General features: G+C 60.0%; 2 protein-coding genes across 5 annotated transcripts in view; one reads left to right on the top strand and one right to left on the bottom strand.

The window, feature by feature from the left end:
• The window catches only part of TBC1D2B (TBC1 domain family member 2B), an 87518-nt gene extending 83285 nt beyond the window's left edge, over positions 1 to 4233 (top strand). Inside the window, exons 13-14 of one of the 2 annotated variants that reach the window (XM_037833270.1) lie at positions 829 to 989; positions 4169 to 4233. In XM_037833270.1, the coding sequence (XP_037689198.1) occupies positions 829 to 989; positions 4169 to 4233 (226 nt within the window). Of the gene's footprint in view, positions 1 to 828; positions 1330 to 4168 lie in introns of those variants that run through there. The other variant, XM_037833269.1, reaches the window with a different exon arrangement.
• A 2293-nt stretch (positions 4234 to 6526) lies between these two features.
• Positions 6527 to 21570, bottom strand: part of ADAMTS7 (ADAM metallopeptidase with thrombospondin type 1 motif 7) — a 47059-nt gene continuing 32015 nt past the window's right edge. For 2 of the 3 annotated variants that reach the window (XM_037833267.1, XM_037833268.1), the window contains exons 12-24: positions 20538 to 20707; positions 20141 to 20274; positions 19117 to 19237; positions 17640 to 17884; positions 17194 to 17335; positions 14870 to 14996; positions 14162 to 14375; positions 12552 to 13877; positions 11225 to 11377; positions 10575 to 10748; positions 10338 to 10484; positions 9900 to 10062; positions 6739 to 7146 (exon numbers count right to left, since the gene is read on the bottom strand). In XM_037833267.1, coding sequence (XP_037689195.1) covers positions 6989 to 7146; positions 9900 to 10062; positions 10338 to 10484; positions 10575 to 10748; positions 11225 to 11377; positions 12552 to 13877; positions 14162 to 14375; positions 14870 to 14996; positions 17194 to 17335; positions 17640 to 17884; positions 19117 to 19237; positions 20141 to 20274; positions 20538 to 20707 — 3274 coding nt within the window. In that variant the 3' untranslated portion in view covers positions 6739 to 6988. The other variant, XR_005216394.1, reaches the window with a different exon arrangement.

The following is a 21570-nucleotide window of genomic DNA, read 5'->3' as shown; positions in this document are numbered from 1 at the left end:
ATGGAATGTGAATGAGCCCCTGCTGTGGGGAAGCAAAGTCTTTGGGGCCCAGTAGAATCCAGAGAGGGGAGAGGGCCAGGCCCCCTGTTGTGACCCCCAGACACTGGTGTTGCTGACCCCGTGTGTGCTGGAAATCCATAGGCCTCAGGACAGTTTTTAGTTTTATTTTGTTCAGTGATTAGGGGCAAGTTATCATGGTTTTTAAAATTGTGTTGTTAATTGGTGCCTCAGCCTGAGAACAAGTGTGGAAACCCACAAACTGCACAGTTCTGTGTAGACTGTGTCTCAGCACTTGTCACATTGTTGGTGGGTCTGGCGGTTCTTACCAGCTTTGCTCAGGCATTTGTGCCGCTTCAGGCAGTCAGCCCCATGGCCAAGTTCTGAACGCTTCATCTGTGCCGGCCTCGTGCTTGTCCTGAGCACCCAGACCCACACAGCGCCTCCCCGTCCCTGACCAGGCGCCAGTGTGAGATTCTAAGTACGTCACGTGTTAACTCAGGTAACCCCAAGCCTCCCAGTGGACAGATGAGGAATCCGAGGCCAGAAAAGGTGAAGTCATTAACGTGCCCAGCGTCACACTGCGAGTATGTGGCAATGCTAGAATTGGAAGCCAGGTGGTAAATTCACAGCCTCTCTGCCTGAGATAGGACAGGCCTCCTGTTGGGCCCTCGGCACAGTGTACAACCCACAGCACGCGCTGCCTGGTTGCAGTCAGGTCTGGGGTCTGCTCTGCACCCCACAGGGCTCTGGGCTGTGCTGAGGTGAGGGCTGTGTGTGAATGCTTGCCTGAGCCCACTGATACCCCATCTCTGTCCTGCATCCTGCCAGGAAGCTCATCAGTATCTCCTTTGGGGACTTGAACCCATTCCCCCTGCGCCAGATCCGGAACCGGCGTACCTACCACTTGGAGAAGGTCCGGCTGGAGCTGACGGAGCTGGAGGCCATCCGCGAGGACTTCCTGCGTGAACGAGACACCAGCCCTGACAAGGGTGAGCTGGTCAGCGACGAGGAAGAGGACACCTGAGTGGACCCACTGTGACACTGCTCTTGTCTTCACAACCAAAGTGTGCCAAAAGGGTGGACTGCAGAGATGTCTCTGCCTGGTCAAAAGCCAGAATTTACCTGCATGGTCTCTGGGAATCTGCTGGGCAGATGTCCAAAGCCACACTGTACTTTCTCATTTCCACTCGGAATGGGGGACCAAATCTGTTTACAGCCATTTTCATGCCGTGGCATTTTGGTTATATGTATTACTGTCATGCTTTCTGACTGATTGGTGAATCAACCTGCTTATCATTTGGCTATTTTCAAGAGCCCGTTTACAGCATCCATCAGTTGTCTTGGTATTTTCAAACTTCTTTGCTGGACATCTCCCCCCTCTTCTTTCTCCTGTACACCTTTTTAAAACAGTGGCCCTGCACAGGATGCCCCTAGGCCAGAGTGTGTCTGCTTCTGGTGGCACAAGGTGAGTGGGAAAAAAAAGGGACTTCCTTAGAAAGGCAAGCACATCCCATGTTCAGAAATGGCTTGTGTATAAAGCCCACAAATCTGCTGGTGGGTTCAGCCTGCTACCCTCACCCCATTTCTGGAATAGACTTTGCCCTTTTATGTACAGCCTTTCAGCCAGTGACTCCCAGCCTGCTTTGAGAGGGCCCAGCTCTCCAAACACCACCCTCCCTTTTCACTGCCAGCCTGTGTTTATAGATCATCAGGCTGTTCTGCCCCCAGCTTGCCCTCGGGCTGGCCGCATCTCCAGGGGGTTTTGAAGAAAGCCCTTCTTTCTGTCTGGGGGTTGGCTTGTAGAAGTCCTTCTCCAAGTGTGGATGGGCTGCTGTTCTTCAGTAAACTGTGGATCAACACGCTGCAGAGCAGGCCCGTCCCTGGGTTGGCCTGGGGTGAGGGGACGGAGGAAGCTTCCCTGAGGGTGCAGCTGCTGAGCGGACGCTGTGGGGCAACCAGAAACTGGGGCTTCCTCGGGAAAGCCAGTGCTGCGGGGTCTCCTCCCCGGGCTGGGTGGGGATGGGGAGGTGGGCTACGAGCGCCTGGCACCCAGGCTTCGGTGAGCTCTCCCTTGCCTGCTGCCACCCAGCAGCATCCTTGTTCTCGGCAGCTGTCCTCACGTTCGCTTGTGAGGCTAATGCCTCCCGCACATCAGGCCAACCAGGTTGTTTCCAGGCGCTCCTGGAGCTCGGCCTTTTGAAGCCCTGGAGGGATCCTTCGAGCAAGAAGGCTTATTTTGCTTAATCCCTTTGTGGATCATCCCTGATGTGTATATGTCCTGAGAGAACGTGTTCTGGCACAGTATTATTCAAACACAAGAGAAACGGTTTTAAGTAGAATTCCTTACACTACCTGGGAAAATAAAACAGAAATAATCCTTAGTTGGTATCTGTTAAACACACTCAGACTAAGAATTGAAGCAATGTAACTTCAAGAAGTGCTTATTTATAAGTATGGTTTTTCTCTTACTTTTCACTGCCAGCCTTCTAGCAGCCCGATAGCTAAGTTGGTATTTGAATATATTGGGCTGAGCTCAACTTTCCTGTCTGTAGTTAAGTTGGTTGATTTGATTTATCACTGTATCGAGGAAGCTAAGCTCTGTATTTAGCCAAAAGCCTTTGTTCTCTTTTCAGGTATAAAAAATGGGTTTTATCATTGTTTTTGTCTTTGGGAGTGGCTGTTGAAGGTCTGACTTCTTAAAGAACTCCCTGTGCTAGTTGGGTTCCTCCCAGAGGTGGATGTAGCAGCTGCACTGCTGGCCCCAGACCGCCAGGACTTCATCAGGGCTGCGGGATCAAGCGTGGAGATGCCCCACTCCACCCCATCCCCATGTTGTGAAGTGAAGGCCGTGGACCTGGGGAGTGCTGCCGTGGAGGAAGTACAGTAAGAATGGGGTCTGGGCCCTGTGGATCCACTCCAGCTTCCCTCCTTTTCTAGTTTCCAAGTTGATTTCCCCCTAGGTCATGCCAGTCCAAGCTACCCTGTCCTGGGCTTAAAATGCTGCCTCAAGGTGGTCCAGCTTGCCCTGAAAAGATGCATCTTAAAAGCATCTGAGCTGGGGCCTGCATGTGTGGCTGGAAGCCATGGTTCTGCCATTCTCCAAGGGGCAGCAGTGTGTTAGGATTTCCAGGGCTGTTACCATCAGTGGTGCCAGGGAGCAGAGGGGAGTGGCCTGGGGACACTTTGGTGGAGGTCTCCTCCCTGGAATCAGGTGCTGGGTGTGCAGCGGGTGAGGGAGGGAATGCTCAACCTGGGTCGTTTGGGAACAGGGGATGGAACTGACTCCTCTGGAGTTGACAGTCTGTCCCCACTATGTTGAGCCAACACTTCCCCTCCTGTTGTGCCTCCATACCCTCCAGGACCCCTGAGAGCTCCTGAACCTCCACCCGCTTCCATGGCAAGGGCCCCTCTGATGGGCTGCCTCGCGTGACTTCACCTGTGGCCCCTGCAGGCTGGCAGGGTGGGCCGAGGGGCAGCCTGCAGCTGCATGCCCAGACACACATGCCGGGGCCGAGGGGAGCCTCCCTCACACACAGCTTTTCAGTTAGTGGATTTTTGTTTTTTATGGATTGAACATCATTAATACTTTTTTATATTTTCATGACAGTTTATATTTTCATAAGCTATGTTATCAAGGTTTTTCTAGATTATGTATGTTTATTTTGTATAACAAGTCTTTGTTAATGTGCATGCCTCCCTGGTGTGTAGTTATGTAAACCTGAACCTCTTTTGTGCACCTGTTACCTCCAGCCTTGACCACCACTGACTTTCACTTATGCATGGATCACTTCTTACCCCAGGTAGCCTTGGTGCTACTTGTAGAAATGCTGACAGCTGTATGGTAGCAGCCAAGACAGTTGATTGCTGGAAGTGATTCTGGTTTCAACTACATTATATCAATATAAGGAAGTATTCTAGGTAAATATTCCCAGTCAGTTTCTTTCTTTTTTAACTAAATTTATTATTGCACAAATCCCAGCCCCACACTTTGTACAGTGTTGTCTCCCTGCACGTGACGGAGCCTCTGGGCAGCTGGGCCTGCCTGGGGGGCCTGCAGGTAGGAGGGTGCCCGCCAACATCGTGCGTGCCCCAGAGCATTCCCACCACTGCCAGGGCAACTGGAGAAGTCGAGGGAGTGCTGCCAAGTGACTCTCCTTTTATATCACAGCAGTCTTTATGCTGATCTTCAAGTTGCATTCTGGAATTGTAATACTAAAAGAAGAAATAAACTAATTTGCATCACATTCTGGCTTGAAATGCACTTATGGTCACTTACCGGGACGAGGCTCAGCCCCAAGAGCTTGGAGAGCAGGATGGTGCTCCGGTGTCTGTGGCTGCCTCCGCCCTTGGTTTGCTCTGGGGCCGGTGGGATAGGATGCCTTTGTCAGCAGCGGTGGCCCTGGGAGGCCCTCAGAGCCACAGCCAAGCTGTGGGCTTAGGCTGGGGACACGAGGTGGAAGCTGCCCAGTACCCGAGCCTCAGACCCAAGCCAGAACCAGGAGTTCCCCTGTGTCCGGAGTGCCCCCCCACCCCCAGCTTGGGGGTTGTGGGCACCCCTCCTACAGCCAGCTGTGATGTGCCCTGCCTGAGTCATGGGGCTGTTTGCCTCCTGCTGGACTGACAGCTCAGGCCCAGCTGCCACTGGGGACACCACGCCCCCCATAATCGGAAAAAAACACGAGAATGATTAAGACCAAATGTCTTTCCACAAGGAGGAGGAGGGAACAAGTCTTCAGAGAGGCTTCCCAGACAGACAGGGCAGGCCAGGGCCTGATGAGCCTCTGTCTCCTCCAGGGATGCAGAATCAAGGCTGGGGGCTTTCTGAGGTCACACAGTGCAACAGCAGTGGCAGGGCTCGGACTGGGACCTCGGCCCTGCCACCACTCCAGTCCCTGCTGAAGGTGTGGGTTCAGGAGCCAGAGCATGTAAACTGAGCCCCAGCTTCCATTTTTTACTTAGGAGTCTCTGCTGCAGGCAGTTTTGGTGTAGCCCTGGGAAGCCATTACTCAGAGTGTGGATCCCCGGGGCCTCCTTGGGCCAGCGGGGCTGCTGCAAACACAGACAGGAAACAAGCCTGCCGCTCCCCCGCCCTCGGATGAGTGTGATGGTGCTTGGAATCACGCAAGTCCCCAGTCAGTTGCTTTCCTGAGTGACCTCTTGACAAACAGGCTGCCTCTCCATGCCATGCCTTTTGTGGGGCCTGCTCAGAGGGGTCAGCTGCTGAGGGTGCCCAGAGCTCCGAGGCAGGAGATGGGGGCACAAGGCCTAGGGCATCACCAGGGCATATACCCTGGGCAGCCACTTCCCTCCTGGAGCCTCAGGCATCTCATCTGAAAATGGGGCATCCTGATGACGAGATGAAGTGTGACGGTGCGATCTGCTGGCACACCGGAACTCCCACTACTAGTGGTGGCAGCGGCCTCTGCTCCCCCACCCCCCCACCCCCATTCCCTTCCCTTCCCTTCCCTTAGGGGCCAGTCCTGGGACAGGCGCCAATGGCTGACCAGTTCAGCTTTTCTGATAGTGTTTCTGGGACTCAGACCTCAGGGAGTGATTGTCAGTGACTCCGCCTGCCCCTCAGCACGCACAGGCAGCCCTCAGCAGGCAGCCACGTGGCCTGGGGTGAGTGCCCTCAGGCTGCCGCAAGCACAGCTCCAGGGCCACCATCTTGGTTGATTCTGGGGTATGTGCGTCATAGAACAGAATGTGATTGTTGTACCCTGAAAGTGTGCGTCGGTTTTCACCCACTTGTAAGAGGGGAACCCTGAATCCAAGGCTCATGACCAGAGATAGGGGACAGACATAAGCAAGCAGGAGCTGGCCTTGGAGGAGGACAGTGTCCAGCTCCTGCCCCAACCTCCTTGCCCCCAACCCTGGCCAGGGCCCAGGACAGCACCATCTGCTCCCTGGCCCATCCACCATGGCCTGGTTCCAGGGTGCTAGGCTTTGCAATGGAGAGAGCTGCTGGGCCACAGTGCCTGAGAGTCAGTGTAGCAGAGCCTGGCACTTGGGGTTGATGGTGGGGAAGGGGCCACCTTGAGTCATAGCCACAGCTTCACCCCATCCCTGAGCATGGAGACTGGGGGAGATTAGTGGGGACAGGAGGACTGTCCCTTCCTCCACCCCCATCACCCCCTGTGGACAGGGGTAAAAGGCCCAGATGATGCTCCCCTCTACCCCCTTGGTACAGATGAATTAGGCTCAGTGAAGTGGGCCAGGGGCCCCAGACCCCATCACCATCACCCCAGGGGCGCAGTCCCTGCATATGATGAGACAGGCCTTGCTGCTTGGGAGAGTGCATGGCTCATCCCTGTGAAACACCCATCTCTGAGGACCTCGGAGGGGAGTCGGGGGAAAGGCTGGATTCCTGAGCAAGAGGAGGCATGAAGGAAGGGGTGTGGAAGGAGTTGTGAGCAGGGGCCACCACCCTCTGGCCTTTGCAAGGCTGTACCCCTTGCTTAGAAAAACATCCCACCCACCCCCCGCATTACCCGATCTTTTGAGTCTCTGCAGATACCACCTCCTCTCGGAAACCAGCTTTCCCTTCAGACTCCCACTCTCTCTGGGTGGGTTAGTCTGTTCCCGTCTCCCCTGCTAATCTGCACCCAGAGGAGCACAGACATCTGCTGGGGCTTGAATGGTGGAACTTCAGGCAGTGGATGGAGGAGTGAGGGGAGGAGTTTGACTTGAAATTCCCCAAATCCAAGATGCAGTCAGGCGGTGCTTTGGAAAGGTGGATATTCCTTTATGTATAATAATAATAATAACAACAACAACAAATGTTAGTTAAACTTAGAATAAAAAAATACCTTTTCTAGGTGTGGGGGTAGGGTGTCCCAGCCTGCGCGCTGGGCAGGGGAGACTGGGGCTTTAGCACCATTAGGGCGCGAGGGGCGGGTCTCCGCCGCAGCCTGTCGTGGGGCGCTGAGGTCTGTGCGTCTGTCGGTCTGCCTGTGGGTCGTGGGCCGGCCGCGAGCCGGGGCGCGCGTCAGCGGCGGGAGACCCGCTGGTGGCCGCGAGAGGGGGCGCCGCGGCCGGGCGGGGGGCAGGAGCGGCAGCATTGCGTGCGGACGGTGGGCAGCTGGCAGCGTCCTAGCAGGCGCAGCGTCTCGCAGAACCCGAAGGACAGGCGATCCCGCTCGCAGCCTGGGGGCGGGCGGCGCGGGGCGGGTCAGGATCGGCCAGTTCCCTGGGCTTTTACCTCGGCTGACCCCACCCGCAGCCCCCACCCTCGGCTGTAAGCAGATTGCAGCAGCCACCCCAGGGCGGGGGCCCCAAAGATTCTGACCCAGAGTTGCAAGTCTCCAGCCGTTGCTTTCGCTGTCCCACCTGTCCTTGGCCTAGGACTCTTGAGAATGGCCCCGGAGGAAAGTTCCCGAGGCTCCACCCCTGACCACCCAGGTGCCCACAGGAAGCCAAAGTGCCTGCCCAGGGGCGGTGGGCCCCCTCCCCCTCTCCAACCCTGCTCACCCTCAGAGGCCCCCTGACACAACTCAGGTCCCAGGTGCCTCTCTGCAGCTTGCAGGGGCTGCTGACCCCTCCCTGCCACACCACCTCCCCTCTGCCAAGTGCACCAGTCCCCCCAGACTTCCCGACCACCCCCCTGCTTGACAGGCCTGACTCAGCCCCAGCTTCCAGGTCCCAGGCCAGGACAACGTCCCATTGGCCAGGCCAGCCCCCCACTTCTCACCTGGGCACTGACACCCAGAGAGCACCAGCCCTGATTTGGGCCACAGAACCTGGGACTGAGCCCAGGCCCCTGGGGAGGAAGGGAGGCTGCAGGCTGGGTTTGTTGGCGTTGAGGCTTGGCCAGGCCCTCTTGCCCTCTGGTTGGTTATCGGCACTATTTTGGGAAGTGGCTCACTTCCAGCCATCCTGGCCGTGCTCCCTGCTGCTGCTGCTGCTGCGTTGCTGCTGCTGACAGCCCCCAGCTGCCACCGGAGCTGGCTTACTCCAGCACAGACATCTCAGGGGAGGAGGAACAGGAGGGAAACCGGCAGACCTGGGCCCAGGACACCCCTTGAGCCAGGCAGAGGGCACAAAGCCACAGGCAGGTCTCAGGTGGCAGCTTCCTTCTGAGAGCTCCTCCTCCCGGCTTCAGGCCAGCAGCTCCACCCGCTAGGTCCTAATCCCAGTCCTGCTGTGTGACCTGGGGCAAGCCTCTTAACCTCTCGGTTCCCCTCTCTATAAATAAACCCCACCTCAACAGGGAGAACGGATGTGGTGGTGCTGTGTCAGCTGCTGCACCGTGGTGACCGCAACCCTGGGGTTTCCAGGCTTCCCAAATGCCCCGCCACACAGTCCCACAAACAATGAAAACATCCGGAAATCCCAGGGTCTCAGCATCCAAAGCCTCTCCCCAGCTGCCCCTTCAGAGAACTCCTCACCTGGGCTGGCGTAGCGTCCAGCCACCTCAGTACCCACACCACAGTCCCCTCCCTCCAGCCCACCCCGCCCCCTGGGTGGCCTCCTGTGCAGGCCCGTCCTTGATTCTAGATCCCTCCGGCCTCAGTCCCACTCTCCCTGCATCTGGCCCTTGCTGCCTGGAGCCATAAATGCCCAACTCCCTGCTGGGCCTGAGCCCAGGGGAGGGCAGAGGAACTGTGGCCCACTCTCAGAGCCTGCCGGGCAGGTGTGGTGGGGCCAGCACCTGGCTCGAGGCTGTTCCCAGAGATGCTTGTTGAGTGAATGCTGAGGGCATGTGGGCTGGGGGTGGGGGTGGAATTTCCACTGGGCCTTGAGGCAAGGGGATTTGAGACAAGAAGTGCATCCCTCCTTCTGCAGCCATGGGCACTGTGGGTCTGGATGAGGGCTGCCAAGGAGCCAGCCGCTGGTAGACAGGGCCAAGGGGAAAAGGCAAATCGGGGCAGCTCCTGGCAGCCCTGAATGCCAGCCTGAAGGCACATACTCTGCCCTTGGGCAGGGGCAGATGGCTGAGAAGCCACCGGAGCCACTGCTCCTCAGGAACACTAGGCCCAGCGTCTGGGTTCCCTTGGCCCGCACTGCTGGGCACCCTGTCTCCTCTGCCCAGCCTCCTGCTGGGGGGTGACAGTGGGGAAGGGGAAGGGGCCAGCCTTTCTGGGTGTTCTTGCAGTGCTGGGCCCTTCACCCCAGGCCTCGTTTATGCTCTCTCCACCATGGCCCCAAGTATGGGGGTGACAGCCCTTCTGTGCATGAGGAAGCCGAGGCCCAAAGAGGGCAGTGGAGCCCAAGGCCACACAGCTGGTGAGGGGAGCCCAGGTGTGACTTCGGGGCCACACTGTTTCCCGTGCTCAGCACTGCTGGGGGCGGCTTGGGCTGCAGGAAGGAAGCATGTGTGTGTGTTCAGAGCCACCTCTGGCTCAGGCTCTTCCTCCAGGACAACCCAGCTGGCCAGGAAGCCGCCGGCCAGTGGGAACTGCCAGGACCCTGGGAGGAAGGCCCCTTCCAGCGGCTCCACTGCTCACTCTGGGCAGTCCCTTTCTGGGCAGGAAATGAGCAGGCCAGAGCTAGGGGTAGGGGTTTCCCCAGGCTTGGCCTTCACACAGCTTTGGGGACATCCCTGGCCTCACTGTGGGGGGCGGGGGGGTGGGTAACTGAGGCCCAGAGGGCAAAGAGCTTGCTCAAGGTCATACGGCACCTGATGGGTGGAAGCTGCTCAGCCTCCCCAGCTCCCTCCAACCTTCCCGAGGCTGGAAAAAGCTGCCTCCAGGTACCCGTGTGGCTGGGACCACCTTGGCTCTGATTCCCAGCATGGTGGCACCGTGAGGCCTCACAGTTACCTGTGGTCACGTGGCGCCTGAGCCCAGACCAGACAGAACCAGCCAGCACTTTGGGGATGAAGATTTGATGCTTCCCCCTCTCTCCCACCATATCCCCCACCCCCACCACAACAGGGAGCCGGGGGTGGGAGCACTCACGCGGAGGCTCAGTGAGCTCACAGTCCTGGGTGCCGCACGCCTGGGAGCTCTCGGGCCAGGCCTCGTGGCTGCACAGGTCGTTGTCTTCCTCAGGCAGTCCTGTCTGGGTGTTGACGCACTTGACCAGGCGCCGCTGGACGCCACCGCCGCAGGGGGCTGAGCACTGAGGGCAGTGAGGCAAAGGGTGAGTGTCCATGCCGAGGTAAGCCACCCAGTGGGGATCAGGCATCTCTGGGGCAGCTGCCGCCTCCTCCAGGAAGCCTTCCTGCCAACCCTGGGCCTAGTGGGCTTCCCTTTGCTCCCAGCCCCGTCTGTTCACCACTGCGTCTGCAGCAGCCCCAGAGAGCCTGGCACACGGCACACACCAAGAATTCAAGGTTAAAGGGGCAGATGACCTCTTAGGTGCCCGCTGAGCACGTGCCCCCAGCCCCCACTCACCTGGCCCCAGGGCCCCACCACCCACTGTGTGCAGGGGTGGGTGTTGCAGGGCTGTGTGGCGTTGGGTCTCAGCGCCTCCTCGCAGAGGCCTGGCTCCGGGCAGGTCACCAGACGCTGCTGTTCGCCACCACCGCAGGCCTCGGAGCACTGGGAGGGCCGGGGAGGGGTCAGGAGTGGCCAGGGCACGGCCGGGGTCTGTGGGTGCCCCCACCTCCCTCCCGGGCCCCCAGACCTTACCTCCCTCCAGGAGGAGATGTACCAGCTGAGGCAGGGCTGAGCCCCGCAGGGCCGGCGGGCGGGTGGCTTGGCAGGCCCAGGCTGGCAGTGGAAGGGCCGCAGCAGCCGCAGGTCCCGCATGTCCACGCACTGCACGTCCCGCACCGAGGAGCCCCCGCCACAGCTGCGGGAGCACTGGGGACCCAGGGACACGTGTGGGCACCCCGCCATGTGCATGCCATCGGGCCACCCCCCCCAAGCGCCCCAGCCCAGACCACGTCCCTGAAGAGCCCCACTGAGAGGCCAGGTTGGCCAGCCCTGGACAGCAGGGTGGTGTTGCCAGAGGCTGCCACCAGATGGGACAGACGGGGAGAGGGACAGAGGGAAGTCGGTAAATATGAAATCCAGATAAAAGGATCCAGCCAGTAGAGGAAGGGAGCAGGGACAGGTCAAACTAAAGAAATGAAGGTTAAGAGGCTCAAAGAATAAAGCACAAAAGGGCTCAGCACAGAGCCCTCCTCTGCCCTCACGGGTGGCTGCGGCTGCTCTGGGAACACGGGGCCATGGGGGTCCCACCCTGTGCACCCTGGGGCCACCTACGTTGCCTCACTCCCGCCAGCCAGTGTGCCCCAGTCCCCCCCCACCCCCACCGACCCAGTCGTGCCCCACACCTTGCTCCAGTTGCCAGTGTGCCAGGTGGCACAGGGCCGCAGGTGGCAGCGGCGGGCGGGCTGGGGTCGGCCAGCGGGGGGACAGTCTTCCTCACGGCCAGAGCTGCAGTGCACGGGCCTCCAGGCGGCACCCAGACCACAGGTGGTGGAGCACTAGGGTTGGGGGGACAGGCAGAGGCCTGTGAGGGCCAGCAGATCCCCACCCCATCTCGTCGCCCACAGACCTGGGCCAAGCCAGGGCCCCTCTTTGGGACCTCAGTTTCCTTCTCTGCAAAATGGGCTCCTCTACCCACCTCCCAGAGAGACTGTGGGGATGAAAAGTCAAATACTCCTAGCAACAAAGCGCCCCTGCTCCCAGGGGACAGGGTGGGGTGTGGGCAGCCTGCGGGCACCCTACCCAGCAGTCCTGGCATGGCTCATTGCTTCCCAGAATCACTGGGTTCTAACCCCAGCAGCAAATGACTGGATAGCCCTGGGCAGAACCTGCCTCTGGGCCTCAGCTTGTCCCCTCTGACCCCGAAATTAGGGATCTGCACTATCCTACAGCGACAGTGTGGGGGCCTGGGGCGGGGTGCAGGCCAGCTTCTGTCCATGCAGCCCAGACCCCTCCGCAGGCCCCTGACAAAGGAGGGGAGAAGCACTAAGGGGAGAACAAGGTGGAAAGGGCTGAGCCAAGCTGAGCCTCGGGGATCCCTGTCGGGGTCGGGCAGCTCCAAGGATCCGGGGAGCTCCCTGGGCAGCCTGAACCTGCAGGCCCTGCTGAGCAAGGCTGCACCCAGGGGCCATGTGAGGAGCCCATCCCCACAGACAGAGCTGTCAGGGACATGCCAGCCAGAGTGTGAGGAGAGGGGCTCCTCAGGCCTCCAGACCGAGGGAACGGGCTTGTCAAGCTGACCCTTCGGGTTGGGATTCACATCTCCTGGCCTCCCATCACTGGCTCCTGTCACTGCCTTCCCCCAGCCTCCTGTGCTGCTCAGGAATGGGCCTCTGGGGATTCCATAGGGACAGAGACAGATGGGTACCTGGCCCCAACCCCACTGCTCAGAAGGGAAACTGAGGCCTGACTGGGCAAACATGTGGGCAGGACGACTGGGCCATCTAGACTTGATCATTTTTAGAACTCCACTGGGCAGGGCAATGCTCTCCTCCCACCTCATGTGGCTTCCACCCACCGCGGTGTCATTTCCCTGATCCCAGGAATCCCTGCCCTCCTGGGAGGCAGGGCGGACAGGGCTTGTGTCCTGCTTCGCACATTCTCGGACGAGAAAACTGAGTCACTGATGAGCTGCTCAAATTCCCAGTCCACCCTGACTGCTGTGCCACTTGCCTGGCTCCAGTTTCCCACTTCCCAGCTGGGCTTCCTGGCAGCCGGCAGGTCCACGGGGGGCCCCTCCTCAGCCGGGCTGGAGTCCGGAAGCTGGGCCTCGGGGGCTCTGCTGCTGCTGGCGGGACTCTCCTGAGCTGGCGAGGGCAGCAGCACAGAACTCAGGGGCACCTCAGGGATGGGGGGCTCAGGCCAGCTCGAGGGTCCTGGGCTCAGGGTAGTCACCCAAGGTGTGTGCACTAGGCCAGCCAGAAAGGGTGGGGGGAAGGTCCCAGGCACTGCTGAAATCTGCAGACCCCGCAGGGCCGGTCCTGAGGCTGAAAAGCTGGGAGTCCCTGGCCCCACAGTGGGCCATGGCTCACTTCCCACAGGCCCCAGGCCCCCCTGCAGAGCTGGGTCCCAGGCCATGGCACCTCCCAGCCACGGCTCCACCACACCAGGGCTAGGAGAGGGGTGGGTGGGGCTGATGGAGGACAAGGGAGGCAGCATGGGGCTGGGTCTCTGGGGCAAGTGGGGTGCTCTGCGGTCTAAGGCCTCCTCATCATCCTCAGAAACCTCATTGGTCCTCTCCCACCATGGTGGGGGCTCAGCCTGGCTCTCCTCCCCTCCCAGGGGCTCCTCCTGGCTCCTGGGGGCAGCGGGTGTCTCCAAGCCACCCACAGAAGCAGGGGACCAAGGCAAGCTGGGGAGCCCAAGGTCTGGGATCTCAGTGGGGGTATTTTCCTCAGACAAGAAGTTGATCAAGGGGTTCCCAGGGGCCTGCTCTGAGGCTGGGGCTGGGGAGTGGGCAGCCTGGCTGGGGGCAGGGGACCAATCTCCCAGGACCCTCTCCTCCTCAGCCCCAGGTGGCCCTGTGGCAGGCCTGGGGGTGCCCGTGGGGGTCTCAGCAGGACTGCCTGGGGGAGCCCAAATCCCCACGTCCACTGTGCCTGGCTCCGGCTCCTGGAGGGGCTCATAGGACAGGTCCTCATGGAAGTTAATGAAATTGTAGTCATAGTAGAAGTCGTCAATGAACACGGGCCCTGGTGGGCCCAGCGCCAGGTCGTCCTCCGTGATAGCATTGCCCAGGCTCGTCAGCTCGGCTGAGGAGGTGGGTGAAGGGTGTGGGGCCGTGTGCCGGGGGGTGAAGTTGACCTCACTGAAGAGGTGGTTGCTGGGGGAGCCGCTGCCTGAGCCTTCTGGGCCCAGCATGTCCAAGAACTGCAGGCAGGGCGGCAGAGGGCAGGGGGCCTCAGTCGCTGGTCGCTGGGCCTCGTCGCAGGGGAGGGCAGTGTCGTTGGTGCAGAGGACAATCCGGTGCTGAGTGCCTGCCCCGCATGTCACCGAGCACTGCAGAGGGAGGCCAGGGTGAGGGACTCTGGCCCTGGGGCTGCCAGGGCAAGCTGGGACATGGCGGGGTGACCCTGCCCAGCTCAGGATCACAGCTTGTGGCCATGACTTGCCAGGGGTATCCTGGAGCCAGATCTCAAAATCCAACCCCCCTCCCTCCCAGGGTGCCAGGCAATAAAGGCTCCACAAAGTCTGCTTCTGCCTCCCTGCAGCCCCAGACTGATGGAGGAGCTGGTGGAGGGCTCGTCCTGTTCTCCTGCCCCCCGCCCCACGCCGACACTCACCAGAGACCAGTTCCCCACAGCCCAGGTGGCAGGGCAGGGCACATCGCGGTTGCAAGGGCTTTCGGTGGGCGGCCGGGCGAGGTGTTCACAGGCAGCTGGCTCCAGGGCGCTCTGCTCGTCCAGCCCCACGCTGCGGATGCACAGCACCGTCCGGCGGGAGAGGCCCCTGGGCCCACAGGAGCTCGAGCACAGCTGCCACTCACCTGCCCACCACCTGGCGGAGTAGGGGGGAGTGGAGTACACTGTTAACTGGTGACATCAGTGTGGGGCTCAGCAGGCTCCTGAGCTGGGCTCCCAGACACGCGGGGCCAAGGCAGGGTCAGCTCTGAGCCAATGGACAATCCCCCAGAGCTCCGAGCCCAGGTGGGTGCCCAGCAATGTGGCATAGCCCCCCATCGCCAAGGAGGCCTGGGTTTAAACCCTGCCACCCTCACCCCAGGAACCCTGGGCAAGACTTGAGGCCTGTGTCTACAGACCCAAAGAGGAGTGACCAGGCGTGTCTCAGGCTGGTGTGTGCTGCCAGGGGCTCCCAGGCACAGAGTGGGGTGGTGGGGGGACAACCTTCAGCTTTGGGAAGAGAAGCCAGGAGCCCGTCTTTCTTTGCAGTTCCCTGGGACCTCTGGGGCTGTCCTGATGGGGGCGGGAAGCAGGACCAGGACACCTGGGGTCGGGAACTTGATGGGGGCAGTGGTCAGGGTGGGGGCTCACCGGGCCGGGCAGGGCTCCTCGCTGCACCTCCTCTGACGGTCATCGGGCCGGCTCAGGGCGTCACAGTGCCTCTCGTCCACGGGCCCTGCCTGCCGCTCAGCACAGAACACGCTCTGCCTCTGAATGCCTGGGGGGCCACGAGGGTCAGCCCGGACCTGGTGCCCGGAATGTCTCACCCAAACCCCCTTGCACCTTCAGACTCTTGTCCACCACTCTCTGCCAGGGGCCCTCCCAGAACAGGGCCTCCCTGCCTCCACCAGGATGAAAGAGCAGGCCTCCACCACCTCCTCCTCACTGTCCTCCCAGCCTTCACCCTGCCCACTTCCATGCAGCCTCCCTCAGAGGTGTCCCTGGGAGGGACCAGATGATGGAGGTTCAGAGACAGATTTGGGTTGGGGGCCCAGCTCCATCACCTCCTAGCTAGGAAGCCTGGGGCAGCTCACTTAGCCTCTCTGAACCTCAGTTCCCTCATCTGTAAAATGGGAGTAATAAAACCACCTCAAAGCCCTGCTGTGAGGATCACATGTGCAGGCTCAGCCCCGTGCCTGCTGCTTTGTAAGGGCTCAAAAAGTGCCAGTTGCTGCTAGTGTGCAAATCTAGCCACGGCATAAACACTGCCCCCCACTGCCCACTACCCCTTCCCCATACACACAGAGAGAGTTTTCAGAAAAAGTTTGGAGAAAAAAGCCATTAGAACATCTAGCCAGTGTTCCTCTCCAGCCCCACAGCCCCCCGTTCCCTGCCCACCCACCACCAACTTTGTCATGGTTCCTGTCCTCCACAGTCTGCGTGGCCCACCGCAGGGCCTTTGCGTGGGCTGAGGCCTGGCGGCAGAACCACCTTAGCAGGCTCTGCCTTCACCCCTTCTCCCCCCATGCCCCAGGGGAGGCCCATGTCTATCCCCTCTTCTTCCTTACTAACAGAATTCTCATTTTGTTCAAGAAAACAATGGACCTGCTGAAAATACTTCCTCCTCTCCCCCATCATAGATCCCTTTTGCTAGGGGGCCTGAGACACAGTCCTGGCCTGGGAAGAAAAGGCAGAAGTCCCTGCTAGGAGTCAGCCCCTTGCTCCTTCTTTCTTCCTGTTTGGAACAGAGTGAGAGGCTTGGGGGGGAGGACGCCACCTTGGGATGAGCCTGGGGGGAGAGGCCCATATTGGGAAGACAGAGGAGCCGAGAGGGGGAAAGGTCCCAGTCCCCAAAGGCTTTGCCAGCTGTCCCACCAACTTGGGCTCTGCATGAAGGGACTTCTTAGTGCCTGAAACAAATAAACCCTCATCTGTTCCGGCCACCAATGGTCAGGATTCTGGTACTTGCAGCTCAACACGTTCCTAATTGCTCCTCCTGGGAAGCAGCCAATTTGCTGAACCCAAATGTTTAGTTCACCAAATGTATCTGTTTACACATTTGTAAATTTAAAGACATTTGTACTGGCTAGAATAGTTTGAAAGCTTTTGAAGATTTCTGCAAAGTTTTAACAGACCAGTTTTCACTTTGTCATCATAATAGCATTTTAAGGAATGTTCAAATGTCTCTTGTCTTAGTTTCCTGATACTGAGATCCCTGGACCCCAAGAGTCAAAGATGGGGAGTCTGAGGGGCAGAGGAGGGAGACTGGGGGGCGGGGGAGGGCTGCGAGGAGGCAGAGTGAGGGTTAGTGAAATTGCTAACTTTTTTCAGTAGTTAAAAGAAAGAAGTAAACGTAGTGAATGGCTTTTGGGCTGAGAGGCTCCTCGCCATGTCCCAGCCTCCCTCCTCCTGCCCCTGCAGCCTTGGCCCTGCTCCCCGTCCTCTGCCTCTCTGGGGAATCCCCTTTTGGGGAAGCAGCCCAGGCAGCAAGGCCCTGGCCTCCTAGGAGGGGCTGGAGAGCCCCAGGGAGGAGGGAGCCCCTAAGCAGCCCAGCTCCAGGCCCCAGGCAGCAGGTGGAGGAGGCGAAGGAGCCCAGCCTGCAGGTGCCTTCAGGCGAGGCTACGGGAAGCAGAAGGGGCCAGTATGGAGCAGAGACGCAGGTACAAGACCTGCCAGAGCCGAGAAATGAGAACCAAAGGGAGCACCTCTCCAGAGGGAGGATGATAACGGCTGAGACATCCTCACCATGTGCCAGGTGCTTTACCTGCCTCCTCTCATTTAACCCCCCCAACAGACCTGAGACAGGGGCAACTGCTACTCCCATTTGAGAGATGGGCAAACTGAGGCTCAGAGAAGCACGGTCCCAAGCCCATGGCAGCCCAGCAAATAAGCAGCGAGCTGGGGGTTGAAGCTGAGTGTTTCTGCCCAGAGACAAAGCCCCACTGGGCAGCAGCCATACCTGCCCCTCCTCTTACCTGTGCCACAGGTGACTGTGCACTTGGTCCAGGGCCCATAGTTCCAGGAGAACTCAGGCGGCTGGACCTCGCTGTGGTCACCCACCTCCCTGTGGATGGTGTACTCGTACCGCACCCCGGGGTTGCTCTCCTGGAACAGCAGCTGGGGCAGGGGGTGGGGGCCCCGTGAGCATGAGGCGTCCTCTCCGTCCACCTAGCACCTACCACCCAGGAGGACCACCCTATAGGAACACACCCCAGGCACCTCTGTGAACGGGGGCTACACCATGAAGCCATTTCAGAAATGGGGAAACCGAGGCAGGGGCCCCAGTAGGAGAGCCAGGCCTGGAGCCAGGCTCTGTGACTGCCCAAGGCTGACTCCTCCAAGCCCAGTGCCCTGCCCTGAGGGGATCTGGGCCCCTGAAGTCCCTCTCTGACCCCCGCCCCGGGCCCCGGGAGGTAGGCACCTGGATCCAGATAGGCTCTGCGGTGGGCCCTGGGGACGTGAGGTTCTCCCTGTTGCCCGTGCGTGCGTACGTGAAGGTGGTGCCCGCCACCTGGTAGTCCCCGTTCCACTGGATGGTCCAGCCCCCGTTGAGGAAGTACTTTTCCGGGTCCTCGCTCCGCAGGGCCAGGAAGTTGGCGGCCTCGGCCACCTCCTCAATGCGGATCTCACGAGCGCCGGCCGGTATCAGCCCCACGTCCACGTACCCTGTTGGGGGCTCAGGGGTAAGAGGGCTGGCTGTCCCCACCCTCTCCCTCCACCTCTTCCCATCTGCTCCTGCCTGCCTTCCGCCATTAGCTTTTGATTCTGAGCTCCCTGCAAAAGCAGATGCTTAGATCAGCCCTAGGGCACCAAAACCTCAGAAAAGCTCTTCAAGACTTGCCCCCATGACCCACGTCACCCCTCTCCTGGAGGCCCTGGCTGGTCTCGCTGTCACATGTCTGGGCCCTTCCCCCTCACCCAGCGCCAGCATGACCTTTCTAGAAAACAAATTGACTCGGCCTTATCCTTGGGACTTCCTCCCCACCCCCACCCCATGGCCTTCTTCTGGTCTGGCACCCCCACCAGCCTGGCACTCCCTAAGCACTTTACAGATGTGATCTCGTATGTAGCAACCCTACAAGGTAAGTACTATTGTTACCCCCATTTTGCAGAAGAGGAAATTGAGGCACTGAGAGGCAAAGTAACTTGCCCGTGGGTCCTGCTGGAATATGGGCCAGGCTTCAGGGTCTGCGCTTTAACAACCACACTGTCCTGTATCTCTGGGATGAAACCTAGGCTTCTCGGCCCAGGATTCAAGGCCCCCACAGCCCAGCCCTGCCTTCCTCACAGGCCCCCAGACAGAGCATGCTCTGTGTTCTCCCTTGCCTATGGGCTCCGGCACCAGCTCTCTCCTCCATTTGGAATGTCCATCCCCATCTTGCCTGAGACTTATGATTCAGCTCAACTTCTGCCTCCTCCAAGAAGTCTTCCCTGACTTCCCCAGCTCAGGACCTTCTTCCTTAGTGCCCTCCCGGCCCCTGGCCCTCCCTCCACTACATCTGTCACACTAAAGGGTCCCTGTCTGTTCGGACACCCTGCCAGACTATGGGCTCTTCACCTCCATGTCCCCATCACTTAGCGCACAGGTGGCACTTGGGCAAGGTGTGCAAAGGTGAGGGAGTGGGGCTGGCGGCACTCTGAAGCTTTGTAAGATGACAGTAACCCACTGAAAGGGCCAAGGGCCACCCACAAGCCAGGGTGACCCAGCCTGAGGTCCCCCTGGGGCAGGGGGCTTCCCATGAGGACAGGTCTCTGTCCCTGGGCTGGAGCATCCCTGACTCCTGGACTCATCTCTAGCCCGGGTGGGGACCATGGGGGCCAAGGGGAGGGGCTCAGGAGACACGAGAAAGGGCTGCCGGGTTAAGAGCACCCCCACCCGCCAGCTGTGCCACCCATACCCAGGCCCTCAGCCTCCTCGAAGGTCTTGCTCACGGTGTGGCAGGTGGAGCCGTTGCCATGGCACACGCCGCAGCGGTCCTCCACGGCACCCGAGTCAATCTCAAAGTCGCAGCCCACGTTCTGCAACACACGGAAGGAGACGCCCCCTGTGCTGGGCCGCCGGCCGCCAGCCCTCTCCTGGGCCCGGCCGCAGGGCCTGCCGGGGTCGGAGGAGAGAGTCGCAGAACAGCACCTGGGGGTGCTGCCTGACCCCAGGGGAACCCCTCTCCCTCTCTGAGCCTCAGTTTCCTCAGAGGTGAAATGGGAGGTCCATCTGCACCTTAAAGGTGTGTTCTGAGGATCACGTGAGACAAGAGACCAGGGAAGTTTTATGAAAGGCTACGAGTGGGCAGGGAAGCTGACACACTGGGGTGTACGGGGGTTTTCAGGATTCAACATCAAGGTCACTGGAGGTTAGCACCTTCCCTGCCGATCCTGCTCTGAGCCCAGTCCTCTACACCCCCAGGGGATTCATTTCCCAGAAGCAGGAGCAAGAAGGTGGCCGGGGGTGAGGACAGGGAGGAGCTGCCACCACCATTACTGCATGTCACCTGTACCACCTGGTCTAACCCTGTGAGGTGATGCACAGATCAGCCCCTTTTCTATCAAAGAGGAAACCGTTGCCTGGGCTCAGCCAGCCAGCAAGAGCCAAGGTTTTCCGACCGAGGGTGGGTGCGGGCACGTGGGGAGGATCTGAGGACAGCGGGCGTGGATGAAGTGGGGGTGGTGGTGCAGAGCAGAAGCAGGGGCTGTGAAGCCAGACTGTGAGGGGTGTTACGTGCCAGGAGGAACGGAGGGGCTCTGCCCCAGAGGTGACAGGAGGCCATCGAGGGGCTTAACGGGCTGGGGACAGGAAGCCCAATGGGACAGCCTGGGATGGGTGGCCAGAAGAAGATCAGAAGGGTCCCAGAGGAGGAGCTGGTGTCCACCGGGGGGACCAGGGGCAGGTGGTGCTGGGAGACTCCTCTTCCTCTCCAGGCACACCTTGCAGATGCCGTTGATGCAGAGGTCACGGCTGGCCTGGCCCTGGTAGCACGGGGTGCCGTCGACCACGGCGTCCCGCAGCTTCTCAGCAAAGTACTCATTCGAGGGCCGGCAGTGCAGCTCACAGGGGTTCACTGGGGACCCAAGTGGAGGAGCCATCAGGGACAGCCAGGGCAGGAGTCACCGAAGCTGCTGGGAAGACCCCACTGCGACGTGCATCAACAGAAGGCCTGAGGCTCCCAAGCAGCGGCTCCTGCTGGGCTGGTAGCTATCTGCAAGGCTGCAGACTGGGGAGCTAGGAAGGAGCAGCAGCCCCAGGGGAGTGGGGATGGGCCTCCTGCCTGTACCCCAGGTGACCTTGAGCCTGCATATCCCCACACGTCGAGACAGGACTCACCATCGCTGACCACGGGTACCCACGTGTGCAGTCGGCCCTTGTAGAACATAGAATCAAAGTGGCTGCACTGGACCTGGCGGAAGGAGGGGTGGCCAGGGGGACAGGCCTGCAGGTTGCAGAGCCGGAAGCGCTTCCGTTCGCCCACGCAGTATTTGCCCTTGTATTTGGGCCTGTGGGGAGAGGCAGAGTAGGAGGCTGAGTATGGGCACAGTGAGTACCTACTGTATACCTGGATTCAGGAATGGGCCCTTGGAGTGAGCAGCCTCCTCCTGCATCCCTCACACCCAGAGACTGCTGCCACCCGCCTCTGCTCACACTGCTCTCCCCGTTTGGGCCGCCCACCCTCCAGCCCAGACAGACACATTCACCCCACCCTTAAAGATCAAGGGAAGGGGGCAGCAGGAAGCTGGGCTCTGCCCTCAACCTTGAGTGATGTTGGGCAATCTTCGACCTCTCTGGGCCTCAGTTTCCTCATCTATAAAATGGGTTGGTGCTGCCCCTGGGAGGCTGGAACAAGCTGTGGACGTGACCGGCACTGCCCAGGGGTCTGCTCTCTGAGTCTCTAGTCCATGAGATCCACCATCCTGGTAGCACCCAGTCAAGAGGAAGCCCCTTGTGCCCCACCTGGCTGAGGGGCTGTCTGAGCACAGCACCTGGACCCCATCTGCTTCTGCACCAGTACAGCCGCCTCCTCCCCAGCTCAGACCCGGGGGCCCAGTCAAAGGCCTTAGATGGGGCCGGCACCATCTGCCCTGGGACAGCCCAGTGGAGAGGGGCTCATCTGAAGTCACCAGGCTGCCCCCCAGTCCACAGTACCACCAGCCTCTGCATCTCACTGAGCCTTCCCATCACCCCACAAGGGAGGAAATATTCTTCCCACCCTTTAAGTGGGGAAACTGGGGCCCAGGAGGTGAAGTCCCACACCATCCCTTCGGTGCTGCTCAACTCTCCCAGGTGCCCCAGCCTTGTCTCAGGCCCGGGCTGTACCCCTGAGGCTGCTAAGCGGCTCCTGCTTACTGAGCACTCATCACAG

Source organism: Choloepus didactylus, chromosome 4, assembly GCF_015220235.1.
Source record: "Choloepus didactylus isolate mChoDid1 chromosome 4, mChoDid1.pri, whole genome shotgun sequence".
Lineage (NCBI taxonomy): Eukaryota > Metazoa > Chordata > Mammalia > Pilosa > Megalonychidae > Choloepus > Choloepus didactylus.
Note: the sequence above shows the minus strand (reverse complement) of the source record. Positions and strands in the feature narration are given on the sequence as shown.